The sequence below is a fragment of the Galeopterus variegatus genome, unplaced genomic scaffold, assembly GCF_000696425.1.
Source record: "Galeopterus variegatus unplaced genomic scaffold, G_variegatus-3.0.2 Scaffold3643, whole genome shotgun sequence".
NCBI classification, from domain to species: domain Eukaryota; kingdom Metazoa; phylum Chordata; class Mammalia; order Dermoptera; family Cynocephalidae; genus Galeopterus; species Galeopterus variegatus.
The window spans coordinates 173,623-188,254 of record NW_007729754.1 but is presented as its reverse complement, the minus strand read 5'-3'; the positions used below and the strand labels follow the sequence as shown (position 1 = coordinate 188,254).

The window sequence follows — 14,632 nt, the reverse complement described above, 5'->3', positions numbered from 1 at the left end:
GGGGGGGGGGGGGGGGGGCTGAAATCCTCATTTCGAACGCGTACCCCTGGTGTTGGGATCACACTTTGAGACACTGTGCTGGTGCCTGGTTCCTCATGCACAGCCCAGGATATATGAGCCAGCTGGAGACCTTTAAGAGACAGGGTGGACCAGCTTTCCACAAACTAAATCCCAGACCTTTCATTAAATCCTAATCCCTTCATTTTCAGACTTTTTATTTAATTTTTTTCAGATGTTTTATTTTTAAAAGAAACCTTTTTTTCCCAAATGAAATCTTACTCAGAACCCATTCTATAAACTGAATCAAAGCTCTGGGTGATGTGATCATGGGGTACAAAGCTGAGGTTCTCCATGTAGATCTCACCCTTTGCAAGGACCCTTGAGACCCCCATCCTACAGAGCCACGGGGCTCGGTGAGACAGTCCTCCAAGCATGGGCGAGATGCCCTGTCTGTCCCTAGCTTGGGCAGCTGGCATTATTGCCTCCTAGTGCTCACACACAGTGGGTGGTCAGTAAATAGGTATTGAATTAGTGAGCGTAACAGTTCTCGGGCACCTAGTAGCTTCTGCTTTGGAGGCATCAGGAAGGCCTAAATATTAAACTGTTCAACCTCTTTTCATCAGCACCATGCTGCTAGTTTCATTCCTGTTTAAATGCTTTTCACTCCATGTACCCATAGAAAGTTTCTGGCAAAATCAAAAGTGAGGCAGCTGATGAATTGACATCATTTCTTTATGCAGGAAACTAGATGTTACAAAAATAAACTCTTTTGTGTTTTACTCTGAGCTGCCTTAAATCCACGTGGAGAGTAGCTAGGGAGTAAATAATGAATTACACATACTAAGTAAAGTGATAAACAAATCAAAATATATCCACTTCCAGCTAAATGACCTGGCAAAGGGTGAGAAGGTAGCTCTCATGGCAAAGAACACTGCCCTCTTGTGGCTAAAGTGGGAGGGTCACAGAACATTATGTCTTGTTACATGGTTATTTTTCTTCTATTGTGAATAAAGAAAAAGTGCTGAAAGAGAGAAGACTGAGAAAGCAAACTCACACATCTTCCCCAGAGTTTGACATGAAAGATTATTAATTTGATCTTTGTGGCAGACACAGCAACCTTAGGTGGAGACTGAGCTGTAAGGAGGCAGTTGAGGTCAGGCACTCTTAATGCCAAATTAAGAGTTGTTGCGAAGAAAGGGTTAATTGATGAGTAGTAAAAAAAGGTAGCAAACTCTCTCAGACATTTAGTTTTCAAAAGCCTTTTTTTAAAAAAGAATTGCTTGTTAGTTGGTAAAGTTGCATGCATTCAGTTTATTAATAAAGTTATATTTTTATGATAAATTGCTCATATATGCTTTGTGCTTGTCTAGGCCCATTTCTATGGCCATTTCCTCACCTTGGTGATAAGGTACCTGAAACTGCAGGTCAGAATTTATTTTGGGGGGCCGGCCCGGTGGCGCACTGGATAGTGCGCCGCTTGGGAAGCGCGGCGGCACTCCCGCCCGAGGGTTCGGATCCCACATACAGACCGGTTCCCGCTCACTGGTTGAGCGAGGCGCGGGAGCAACACCAAGGGTTGCGATCCCGTTGCCGGTCCCCGGTCCGGTACGGGGGCAACACTAAGGGTTGCAATCCATTGCCGGACACGGAAAAAGACAAAAGACAAAAAAAAAAAAAAAAGAATTTATTTTGGGGAGTTATATTTTAAAGGTTAATAAACTTCTGTTAAGGGTCAAATCTGTAAAATTAAGGACCTAAGTTATAGAGGATGTCATGCCTGGGGATTGTTTGTGGTAGGTGAGTAAATGAGGACTATAACCCCCCTTATTACCTGAGGCCTTGAGTTGTTTCTGCTGGAATTGAAGAAGGGCCCAGTAAATAGCATTTCTCATCCTGCCTGAGGAGAAGCAATATAGAAAGATAAAGGAGTCAGAATTTGGAGATTAAAAATACCACCTTTATTACTATTAAGGCAGATATTGGAGAATGTGGGTTATGTCTGTGGGCAAACAGTTTTCTAATAGTGGACTTTGGAATCAGGCTTCCCTAGTGACACCTGGTGCAAAGAACTGCAGGCTCCTTTTTGTGGAAGGTGCACAGCAGAGTGCATGTTCTCTGCCTGCAGGGTTGCTGCAGAGAGAAAGGGTTGGGGGGCAAGCCAGAGGTCACCTCACTTTCTTGGCTCACAGCATGCTTAATATCTCAGAACACTTTTTACAGTGTCCCGAGGTTGAAAGAAATTCCTAACAATTCTATTAGGTAGGTTAGGTCTAAACAACTTAAATAGTATCAGTAAGCTGGGTGTCTTGCAAGTGTCACCGTGTTTCCCCTGAAAATATCCACAGAGTCCTCGTGAGTTCGTATGGCACTCCAGGGTACCGTGACACATAGTTTAGGAAATACAGTCTCCTTCAGAACTCAACAATAAAATTAAGTCATTGGAAAGTAAAGAAGCAGCAGAAGCATTACCCGGGTGGGGCCCCTCCACGTGGAAGGAAGCTTTCGTGGAGGGAAGAGGCACACTCACCTCCCCACCCCCACAGTTACCAAAGCATCTGGTGTCAGCTCAGAGCAATCCTAGAGCTGATGTGACTCCCTAACCTAGGTGACTGGACACATGTATTAAGTGTGTTCTTAGTAGTTAGGCCTCCCAGTGTTCTTAGTGCACATAAGTCTTTGCAAGGGAAATGGAAAGTGAGGTGCTGACCCATGGGCACACGCAGGATGTCGTCCCACAGCTGCCTTTTCAATTCTGCGTACCCTGACACCGAACATCATGAAGGCCAAGAATAAACCTATTTTCATTTGACTAAGTTAGATGCAGACTGTCAGTTCTATAGAGCCTCTGAGCACACTATTTTTTCTTTGCCTGTAGCCCTAAATGGAAGCATAATCTGTGGTTAGAAAAATGAACAGCTGGGCCTTTCATGTACACTCCCAATTCAACAATAAAATGGCTACTTTTTATAAGGCAAAATTTCTATTAATAATAATAAGTAATAAATGGTGGATTTCTAGTCATAAACAACTAAATATTTCCTGTGTGGGCCTCTCATTTAAACCACAGAATGTCGGGCTGGCCCGGTCGCGCATTCTGTAGAGTGCGGCGCTTGGGAGCGCAGCGGCGCTTGCCAAGGGTTCGGATCCCATATAGAGACCGGTCCGCTCACTGGTTGAGGGCGGTGCCGGCGCGACACCGAAGGTTGTGATCCCGTTGCCGGTCACGAAAAAAGACGGAAAAAAAAAAAAAAAACCCACAGAATGTGCCCAGTCTGCATTTATAGCTTGGTTGGTCAAGTATGCATTTCAGTCATTCAGACTGGCCTCATCAGTAAAAAACCAGTATTAGTAAATCATGAATTGCTAAATGTGCAAAAAACCCCCCACAAAAACCAAAGTAGTCCAGTGTTTGATTCCTTTGTATTAAAATGGTATTGTGTCATACTCAATACATAATATGCATACATTTAAACATTTGCAAACTATGTGAAAATGTTTTGCTGTTTTCTCTGTATCCCCTTATCCCTCCGTTAAAAAAAAAAAAAAGCAACAACAAAAAGCACCTTCCAGGGTAAATTACCTGGGGAGTTTGCTCTGAATTACTGCCTTAGGAGGCAGCAACATAAAACAGAAGACCTGAAGTGAGGAGACTCTGGTTATGGGTGTCACCATGATCACCTATGGAAGGGAGCAGGCTAGTCACTTAATGTGAGATGTCGGCAGATGCATGCCTATTTGGGGAGGTCCGGGGGTCTTTGGAAAAGGCGTGCTAAGCAGAACGACACCCACCCGACTTCACCTGCCACACTGTAGTGCCCCCACTTTCATTTCCCTGCAGCGCTGGCAAATCCTACCAGCTCTGGTCTCACCCTGCTCCTCCCCACCCCACTTCTACCTGTGTGTCTTCAGCTCTTTTTCTCCCTTTCAGCTTCACTCCTGCAGAAATCCTGACAACTTAAAGGAGCCCCCTAGGAGGCTCAGTTTCCTTGTCAGTGAAATGGGATAATTGATAATCTCTGCCTACTTCATGGAGTGATTATAAGGGTCAAAAGAGATGTATGCTAAAGCATTTTGTTAACAGTCAGGTGTCATAAATCATTCACTGGTCTATTTCTCAGCTAAAGCAGTTTCTATGCATATTTTAGTTACCCCGTGAACAATTCTTTGTCAAATAGCAAATGTAAATGCTGCTGTGTTTTCCTTCTTGGATTATGGTGGCTTCTTTGCAACTTTATGATGTAGGCTGAATCTTTAAGTACTCCTTTGGCTCATATCTCTTCCCCTGAATACCCGTGCGAGATCATAATCCATAAAACAGAAAGGCAGTAACTCCTTTTAATTGCCAGGAGTTCATCATTTGCTAAGTTCTAAATGCAGTCACTTAAGCACTCGCCTTGAAAAGCCTGTCTCCATTTATTCTGCAGAGCCGAGACTGTGTGAAGCTGGGCCCTCCTGCCGAAGGAGAAGTCGTCCAAGTCAAGTGGCCTGATGGCAAACTCTATGGGGCAAAGTACTTTGGATCAAATGTTGCCCACATGTACCAGGTGGGTGCTGCCTTCTCAGTGATGCTTGCTGGGCATGACAAGCCAGAGTGAGATGATAGATTGAGTGTGCTGCTGACTGTAAGCCACGTGAATTTGGGGCACCTTTTATTTTATGAAGGAAGCAAAGATTCACTGTGTGATGACCCAGGTTGAAGCTCTGGAGTTTTATTGCCAAGCTAGACACTGGAAGAGTCTAACAATATTTGATGAATGGTTTAATTGCAAGGAACATGGTTCAGCCAAAAACAGATAAGCTCTTGGATAGTAGGTTTCTTTCCTGGGTTTCCATTATATGTGGAGAGACTGATTGGTTGATTCATCCCACCTTAAGCTAAGACGGTGATGGCTGTTCAACCAGCATCCCCTGAATTAATGGCTTTTGCCTGAGAGACATACCCCACCGGGCGTCTCAGAAAACCTAAACCAATGGTGCATTGGCACAGGTGTGGATACCTAATGTCACAAGGAAGCTGGTGGTTATCATCCACCCAAGTTTAAAGGAAAACTTGTTTAATGGAAAGTACAGCTATCAGTTCTGTTCACCAGGGAACTCTACTTAGTATTAGAGAGTATGTATACGGTTAAAAAATGAAATTATTTTATTCCTACCAGAAATGAGAATGAGTTAAGCTCTAATAAGGGAAACAACATGGATAGCAATGTGCATTTATATTCCTTCAGAAAGGCTTTAAAAAGAGACAAATTTATTAGAACCCATACATTGTAATATTTTCAGTAACACTGACAGAAATCAACGTTCTCAGGCTAAACGATATAGAGTAAAAACAGGAAGATTGAAGTAAACAGAGAAAAAGCAAGAATGTTCAGTCCTGTTGAAAAACCGTTTGGGAATGATAAGACTGTCAATTTCAGCAGAGAAATAGTTCAAAGACTGATAAGGAGCAAGGGCTTAAATGGAAGAGAACATTGTAGGACACTGCATCAGGAACTGGAGCACAGTGTAACTAAAGGTGTTCGAAAAAGTTTGAAAAACTTAGGAGAGAACATTTTTCATGGCTTAGAAAAATCCAGGGGGGATGGGGAAGGGAGGACATTATGAGTATACATTGTGTGTCTGTGTATAAAGGCCATTTTCCCCTTTGCATATGGTATTGGTAACAGTGTTAAGTTACAGATTCAGATTATTTATAAGAGGGTTGGTGCTGGAGCTTCTTTGCATGAGAATGTCCAAAATTAGGCAAAAATTGCAAGACAGTTTGATAATACTGGAGACTCCTGGAAAAGGGGCATTATTACATCATTTAAAAGAAACTAATTACATTTAGTTAAATATTAAATGTTAAAGTGAAGCTTCTTACATGCAAGCGAAGCTATTTGCTACATGAAAGTACCACATAATGAGGCCATGTTGAAATTCAGGCTAATTAGTAATCAGTGTGTTAACTTTGATCAAATTTATGATGTCCTATCAACATAAAACTATGGGAATATTTATAGACTCAATGAAAAAGTTAAGACTAATATTAAAATTGTCTTTCAAGCACAAGTAGTTTAAAGTTTCGCATTAAACCAAGTGGCCCTTTGAGGTCATTTAGTGTTTTGTGTCCAATTATTCAACTTCACCATTGAATAAGCAAAGACATTTATAAAATAGATATAACGTAAGTACCTACTGCACAGTGCTAAATATGCTAAGTATATGCATTTTTTGACCCTTACAGTAGTTCTACATAATGGATATCACTGACTCCTATTTTGTAAGTGAGGGAAAAAGACTTAGTGAACAAATTTTTAATAATTTGTTTCAGGGCATACAGACGGTAAAGAGAAGGGTCAGAATTTACTCTCAGCTCTGTCCCAACTCGGGTGAACAGCCATCCCTACTTTCCTGGGACTGTCCTTGATTTTAGTATTGAAAGTACTGCATCTGGGAGACCCCTGAGTCTCAAACTATGATGGTTGGTTACCCTGGTCTTAGCATACCATACTCCCGTTTAGTTTTATATAACTTCCTTTTTCTCTTTTAGAATTTTCAAATGATGGGGCTGGCCCGTGGCTCACTTGGGAGAGTATGGTGCTGATAATACCAAGGCCACAGGTTCGGATCCCATATAGGGATGGCTGGTTCGCTCACTGGGTGAGCATGGTGCTGACAACACCAAATCAAGGGTTAATATCCCCATACCGGTCATCTTTTTAAAAAAAAATTTTTTTTTTCCAAATGATCTAAAACAAAAGAAAGTAGGCACAGGTGGTTCTAGCTGTGCTATCAGATTGCTTAAATGAGATGACATCTTGGCTTAATTAAATATTAAGGAAACCTTTCTGCTAAAGCCAGTCCAAGAGGAAAAAACCCTTCCCATCCTCAGCCTTCGGGGAAGTGACAGGGAGAGTTTTCCTGTGACTGAGACTTAATTCCACCCTATTGTTTAGCTTAGTCAAATATTAGCAATAGATGGATAAGAAGTAGTTTAATTATACAGTCATGCATCGCTTAATGATGTGGGTATGTTCTGCGAAATGCATCATTAGGCGATTTCGTTGTTGAGCAAACATCATAGCGTGATGATGGTGTAAAACCTGGATGGTGTAGCCTACTGCCCACCTCCAGCTCCCTTATAATCTTAGGTGACCATTCTCATATATACGGTCCATTGACCAAAACTTTGTTGTGCAGCACGTGACTGTACAGTCTATCATTATTTTAATATTTTTTTCAAACTTCAGATTTTTTTTGTTAACATAGCACAGCTGCATGGTTTAACTTAGCTTCTGACTATAAGTACAAGCATATTTTTATTTCTTAACAGTAAAAAATTCAGACAAATAGAGAAGATAGGGATTTCCAAAATATCATAAGTGGTTAAGAATTAGAGCATATTAGGTATTCTGCCTGTTTATATCCCTTTTGTTTTCTCCTCAAAGAGTTCATTTTGGATTAAACCTCTACCCACATGCTCTAGGTTTCTATTAGCCAGTGTCCTTTACCTTTTCTCTGACAAATCTCCTAAAAAGTTGGAAAAATTGGTTATGAATTATTTGCTGCCATTTGGTTAGCATGAGAAAAAGTTTTAAACATTTTCATTTTCCATGATAATGTGTTTTCACAAGTTGATGGGGTTCATATGTTATGAAGTTGAGAAACTGGAATTTTCCTAGTTCATTTGATTGAATTTGACAAAAGTCAGTTTTGAAAGTTAAAACTCTATAAGAACTTAAGAAATTATTTTATCTGGATGGATTATTATACAAGAGTAAATATATCATCTTTTCTTTCACAAAGAAGAAAAATTCTCCCTGTTACGTTGTCAGAGCCTCTAAAACCAAATGGTGCTAACAGGCCTGGTCCGCCTTAATGCTGAAGTTGCCACAGTCTCATATTGTAAGAAATCATTTGATCAGCAGCTATTTCTTTGTTTTTAACCTAGGGGATAAAGTTTTCATATCACATATGCCAGGATACACATTTTCAAAAATTTTGGCCTGTTTTAAAATGTATTTTCTTCTTAGTTTGATAAGGGAAAGCGCTTTTCTAACTTCCTTGGGTGTTGGCTGGTTCTCTTCTTTGTACTACTTGAGTCCATTTTATCTTTTTTTTATGTAGTTAATTGGAACGCTTAAAAAATGATTGATGCTTTCTTTTTATATGTATCATGATGTCTTATTTTGCACTAGGTTGAATTTGAAGATGGATCCCAGATAGCAATGAAGAGAGAGGACATCTACACCTTAGATGAAGAGTTACCCAAGAGAGTGAAAGCTCGTTTTGTAAGTGCCAGCAAATGCCACCTGGGGGCTGGCAAATGCCACCTGGGGACCACCAAGTGAATTTTTGTCCTCTCTCTGTATTTCCCAAGCTCAGCAGGAAATATACTTGGACCTTTGGATTAATTTTAAAGAAAGCCAGTACAACTTTTCCCTTACTGAAACCTACCGGTAAACCTCAAATTTGTCCAAAACAGGGAAACTCATGCACATGCCTTGTTTTTCTTCTACTGAAGTCAAATGACACTTTTTTGCATTAACATTTATTGGCACTCAAAAATAATTATTGAATATGTGCTCTGTGCAAAGCACTAGGAGCATGCCAAGATAGCATCAAGGCATTTGTGATCTTGTTAGTAGAAGCAGCATTCAAAGAAAGTGTTTAGTAGTAGATTAAAGGGGATCGGCATGAGTGAATGCCTTAGTCTCCTGCAGTCTTGTCATATACTGGCTAACTTCTGTCTCTGAAGATCACTGATGTTGGTGTCAGCTCATAATTAAACTAAGCTGTCACTTTCACAGTAAAGGAGATAAACAAAGCCCAAATACTAATTGTGGGGATACTAACGCAGTTTTTTTTTTTTTTTTTTTTGGTCCTTTTTGAGACCGGCTGCACCGCGCTCAGCCAGTGAGCGCTGTGAGCGCACCGGTCATCCCTATATAGGATCCGAACCCGTGGCGGGAGCGGGGCTGCGCTCCCAGCGTTGCACTCTCCCGAGTGTGCCACAGGCTTGGCCCCAGTTTTTTAAGAAAGAAAATATTTGTTTGAAGCCCTGTACATATCATTAAAAGATAAATTAACATGGACACATAATCAAAATTTAAGTTGTTAAAATTCACAATAATTTAGGCTTTGCATTATTGTATCATAAAGTATTTAGTGGACCCTGAAATGAAGTCAGTGTTACTCATTTAGAATTATATCCACTGCATCTGCGATATGATAACTCCTGAACGGAAATTTGGATGGATGGGATTTTTCTGACTAATCTGAAACTTTTGTTTTTTTGTATAAATGAAACTCTTAGTTGTCAGTGCATGCTTATGATATACTTTTCTGCAGTGATAGAATTATTATATATTATTCTGTTATTTTGGGAAAACCAGGGGGTTCCTCAGATGTTCAGTTGTATATCCATCTCCTTTCCTGTCACGTGGGATCCTGACAGCAGGGTAACTATCGTCAGCTGTGAACTCTGCTGCATTCATCAGAGGACAGTCCTTCAAAGTGAAATAATCAGGAGAAGAGTGATAGTAGCAGTACTGCCACCCACCTAATGAGAAATGTGGCTTCTGGGGGACCCAGACACCTGCAAATAGATTAACCACCAGATAATAACTGCAAGAAAGAGAAAATTAAATATTCCTATTGTAAAGACATCGGCTAAATCTTAACAAAGGTCTAAAAATACCTAGGTAACTTGTCAGTGTTCCAAGATCTTGAAATCTCCTGAGCAACGCTTTCCCTTTCAGGATGTTAGAGGTGGCTGCCTCTCATTCTGTATTCTTGTCTTCCATGACTCTCCTCCAATCCCCTTCTTTTCCTTTTTTAAATCTAGAGATTTAGAGGATGGGGAATGGAGTGTAGCCTTCTGGAAGTCTCTTAGGTCTTTGGTTTTGCTAAGCATCCTACCAGCTGAATCTTTAGATTTCTAATACCATTTCTTTTTTTTTTTTTGTGACTGGTAAGGGGATCATAACCCTTGCCTTGGTGTCGCCCTCACCGCGCTCAGCCAGTGAGCGCACTGGCCATCCATATATAGGATCTGAACCCGTGGCCACGGCGCTCCCAGCGCCACACTCTCCCGAGTGAGCCACAGGGTCAGCCCCCAATACCATTTCTTAATCACAGAAGAAAGCTCGTTTCTTTCTACTCTGATCACAGTCTCTTTGTTCCACCTTAGATTTGGCTCTGATACCAGGATGTCTTCCTGTGGGGCTTTATCTGAACACAGCTCCTGAGTTTACTAAGTTTACTGAACAAGCACACCAATGTTCAACTTTTTTTGGTTTCGTTTTAATTCTTAGATAAAATTTTTGAGTTAAAAAAAAAAAAGGCAATGAAAAATTATAAATCACATACATGCAGCCTGTTGTGCCAAAAAGCTGAGCCTAGTAGAAAATACCTTTGGGAACAAAGGCCTCCCGGTCACTAAATCCTGTTGGCCTCCTCTGTTGTTATTGAATCGAAGCTCTCTGTGCTCCTGTTAGGCTAACTAACAGCTTCGTAGATAACCCTCCGGGCCTTGGTTAGTCTGTCCGTGACTGCTGTTTGTTTTCCAGTTGGTAAAACAAATCTAATTGGAAAACTCATTGATGGAAGATATTTCATGGTGTAGAAATCTTTTTTGTTTTTTAAGGAGGTGGGTTAGCAGCCCTCGTCATAGGCCTTCATGTTTTGATGGCTTCGGCTCACCCGGACACACGCTGACTGGGGAGAAATTTTTCAAAAGCGTCAGCAGTCCACCCCGGTGATTGTGCTGGATTCTTTTCCCCTCACTTCAGAAACAGCCCCATTACCTTTTATTGTCTCACAGAATAACCATAGCAACGGTGCATAATTAGCTAGAGCTCCTGGTAAATCGGTTTTATTATTGTATTTAAGAGGCCGACTTTTGCTGTTCCTGCGCAGTTGGCAACGCTTTCTTAGATGTTTTATTTTCTCCTTTCCTTTGATAACTTTTGCACTTATAAAAGTGAAAAATTACTCTGAGGAAGTGTTTTGCCAAGAATGGATGAAACAAATATATTTCCTCCTAATGGCAGAGGGTACCCAACTGACCCATAATCTCTGAGTTTTCTTCCCAAGTGAAACTAGGTAGTGTCTGGGGGAACCCACAAAGGTAGCCTTCTCCCTGGATAACTATCTCATGAACTGGCAGGGAACATGCACAGCTTTACACTGGGTCCATTTTTAGTTTTCAGGCTTCTTTGTAGCTATTCTCTTGAATCTTTCTTCTTCATGATGGACCATGTATTTTCAAATCCTAAAATCTAATCTTTGCCTCTGTTGCCAACCTGGGGAGGTGGTGTCGGTGACAAAGTGAGGTATACTGTGCGTTGGTGTCATCAGTAGTCACCCGCCTTAGTGAAAACCAGTTGGGAATGCTAGGAGGCCAAACATTAGGATGTTAGGGAGCCAAAATAGTGCTTTACTGTCACAGATAAAGCCCACATGCCTTCATCCAACAAACACTGAACAGTGACCGAGTGTTGGGCCCATTGCTTGGTGTTGGGAACACAAATAAAATTGGGTTCATAGTCATTAGTATCCTCCTCTTCGTGGCGTTTCCCCAATAGGAAGAAACTTACCTGCCCCTTATGTCTGCCACTGTCCCCGTTCTGCTGCGTTGATGTGTGAAAGGTTATAGGAACCCAGAAGAAGGGCCCTCAAGTTTGTCCTTGGCAGAGAAGATAGAATATCCTCCACAGAAAGGAAATAGTGTGTCCAAAGACAGAGAAGCTCGAGGCCCCGAGCCAGTAAAATGTGGCCAGGAACTGCAAATAATTTAGTGTGACCAGAACATGGGGTAAGATTATGTGAAGTCACGTAGGTCCGGCCTAGGAAGCGTGCGTGTGTCTTAAAGGCAGGGGGGCTACTGAAAGATCATAAGCAGGGAGTGTAGTCAGAGAGTTTTTCTCGTAGTGGTTCTGGGGGAAGTAGATTGGGGCGCAGCGTTTGTGGCAGTGGTTTGGGAGAGGAAGAGTGTGAGGGCTGCACCGTGGGGTCAGAGGGATGAAGAGGAAAGGACAGAGGGCTTCACTGCATGTGTCGGGGGGTCTCAGGCAGGGTGGGGACAAAGCCGACTTTTGGGTTTCTGACCAGTGTAACTGGTGGATGGGAAGGGGGTGCCGTCAGGGAACATAGGAAGGGCAGCTGTGAGGAAGGAGACTTAGGGTTCAGTTAGGGACAGCCCCATGTGAAGTGCCTCTGAGACCAACACTGAGATGCCTGCGGTGCAGGTGGACACGCAGGCCCGAGCGCAGGAGGTCTGAACTGCAGGGAGAAGCCCGAGCATCCTGGGAGTAGATGCAGGCTTTGAAGCCTCGCGTGGGCACGAAGGCCTGAGGTGCATGTGCAGAGAGGAGGCCACATCCAAGGCCCGGGATGTCCAAATTGAGCATACGATTAAGAAAGGGAACCCCTGAGACATTAAACATGAGCAGCCAGAGGAGGGAGGGGGGGCTGCCAAATGACAGAGAAGGCTTCAAGCAGTAGTTAGGTGACAAAATAGTCAAGTCAGTTTAGGATAGAAAAGTGTCATAGGAATTAGCAACTAGGACTTCAGCAAAAACAGTTTCAGAGAAGGGGGTGGGGGCAGAGAGCCAAAGGTAAATAGGACTAAGGGTGAATTAGAGGTGACTTGACAAATTTGACAAAAATCACGTTGGGCAGGAGCTAGAGGGAAGATGGAGAGTGAAGGAGATTTAAAATAAGAAGACTTTAATTCTGCTTTTGTTTGGGGAGGGTCCCTGGGAGTGCAAATGGGGGAATAGTTTGGAGATAGTGGAGAAAGTGGCGCTAGATGGAGCCCCTCTGCACACAGGACAGAAGCAGGTGGGGACTGCGAGGGAGAATCCACAGCCTGGGGTTGGTTGGGGGTGGGGGCTTCTACGCTACCCCCCTGACTGAGTCGGCTCTTTGTCCAGTCTTGTGATGGTCGAGTGTCATGCCCTTCTGCAGTGTAACACTGGCTGCTTTTAGTCCACAGCCTCTGATATGCGGTTTGAAGACACATTTTATGGCGCCCACATAATCCAAGGGGAGCGGAAGAGACAAAGAGTGCTGAGCTCCAGGTTTAAGAATGAATATGTGGATGACCCTGTGTACCGCACTTTTTTGAAGAGCTCTTTCCAGAAGAAGTGTCAGAAGAGACAGTAGTCTCCATACACCACTGCAGGCCACAGAGCAGCTTGGGCCAGAAGAGGGAAGATGAAGGGACAGCTCTCGGGCTCTGCCATGTGTTTCGCTGGGGTACGTCACAGGGTGTGTCTCTGACAGCGGTAAATCAGGCTTCCAGAGTGTGGCCACCAAAAATACAAAACACACATGTTATTAATTGAACACAGCAAACTGAAGTCATCCTCTAGTCTTGCTTCACTTGTGAGCAATTGTCTTCTGTGATCCCAAAGACTTTTTCTAAGGAAAAGGAAATAATAGTGAATCACACACTAGAAAAAGCCACTGCCAGAGAGGAGGTGGGTCCCCACGTATGGCTTCGGCCCTTTGTCAGGAAACACATGGAGACTTCTCCCCCAGCTTCAGCAGGCGACAGCCTCCTTACCAGGTGGGAGGGTGATAATTTATGTATTTTCCACAGTCAGGGAAGGACTCTCACTTATTTGTTTTAAATGGCAGTTTTTATAAAACATTTCTAAAACACAAATGGCATGTATGGTAATGAGATTTACCCCGTGTGTTATCTGTATTTCCCGTACAGAACTTTTACATTTTTTTATATTCCTATTACTTTTGATTGTGTCTGATGAGAACTGAGTTGTTGGCCTTTGTGAAATGAAATTTTTGGCTCTTGAAGAATTCTTACGAATTGTACGTTAATTTTATATATTTAAAGAGGGAGATCTGGGGCTGTTATTTTTAAATACTTCTTTTTCATAATACTCTGAGTAGATATTTATAAAAATATGTTTCTTTCATTATGTGTTTGTAAAATTAGAGTTTAAATAAATATGCTTTGATGCATAGTTTTGAACTAATGTAACATGATTTTTCTTTTTTAAAACAGCCTGAAAATGTACTAGTGTTTGAAAATAAAGATTTCCATTTTCTCCGATCCTGTCTTCTAACTTACTTATTTGTCTGGGTTTAAACCGATAGAAAAACAAGTTTTATTGGGGAGCTAGCTATCAAGATCTACTGTGGCCCAGGGCTTTCAGACCTTTCTTTTCTCACTGACTTTTTGCATAGCTGTGGGCACATTATGACCGAATCACTGGACATAAAGGCTTATCTGCCTGTCCACATGGCCAGCTGGAATGTTGTCAACTCCTTCTTCTAGACTTTGAATAAATGTGAGACCCTTGAGTCTGGAGCACTTTTCCTCCCAGATTTCCTGGTCCCCCATTATCATGAGAAGGGACTTAGAGATCCTCCAGTTCCTTCCTTCAGGGAAAGGGATGGCCCAAGGGCATACAGTCCTTAGTGCATGTCTCAGTTAACTAGGGTCACAATTATGCTGCATAACAGACAACCACAAAATCGTAGTCCCCTGTGGCAAGAAGCATTTATTTTGCTGAGGGGTCTGAAAGTTGGCTGATCTAGGCTCAGCTTGGCTGGGTAGCTGTGCTAACCTTGGCTTGGGCTAGCTCTCACATCTGCTCCTGTGTCTCCTGTCATCGTA

General features: G+C 42.3%; 1 protein-coding gene across 1 annotated transcript in view; it reads left to right on the top strand.

Annotated features, from left to right (window-relative positions):
- LOC103601236 (lysine-specific demethylase 4C-like) overlaps positions 1-14,065 on the top strand; it is a 43,104-nt gene extending 29,039 nt beyond the window's left edge. The window contains exons 3-5 of the mRNA XM_008585619.1: positions 4,425-4,544; positions 8,181-8,273; positions 12,976-14,065. Of these exons, the coding sequence (XP_008583841.1) occupies positions 4,425-4,544; positions 8,181-8,273; positions 12,976-13,152 (390 nt within the window). The 3' untranslated portion in view covers positions 13,153-14,065. The remainder of the gene's footprint in view (positions 1-4,424; positions 4,545-8,180; positions 8,274-12,975) is intronic.
- The last annotated feature ends 567 nt before the right edge of the window (positions 14,066-14,632 follow it).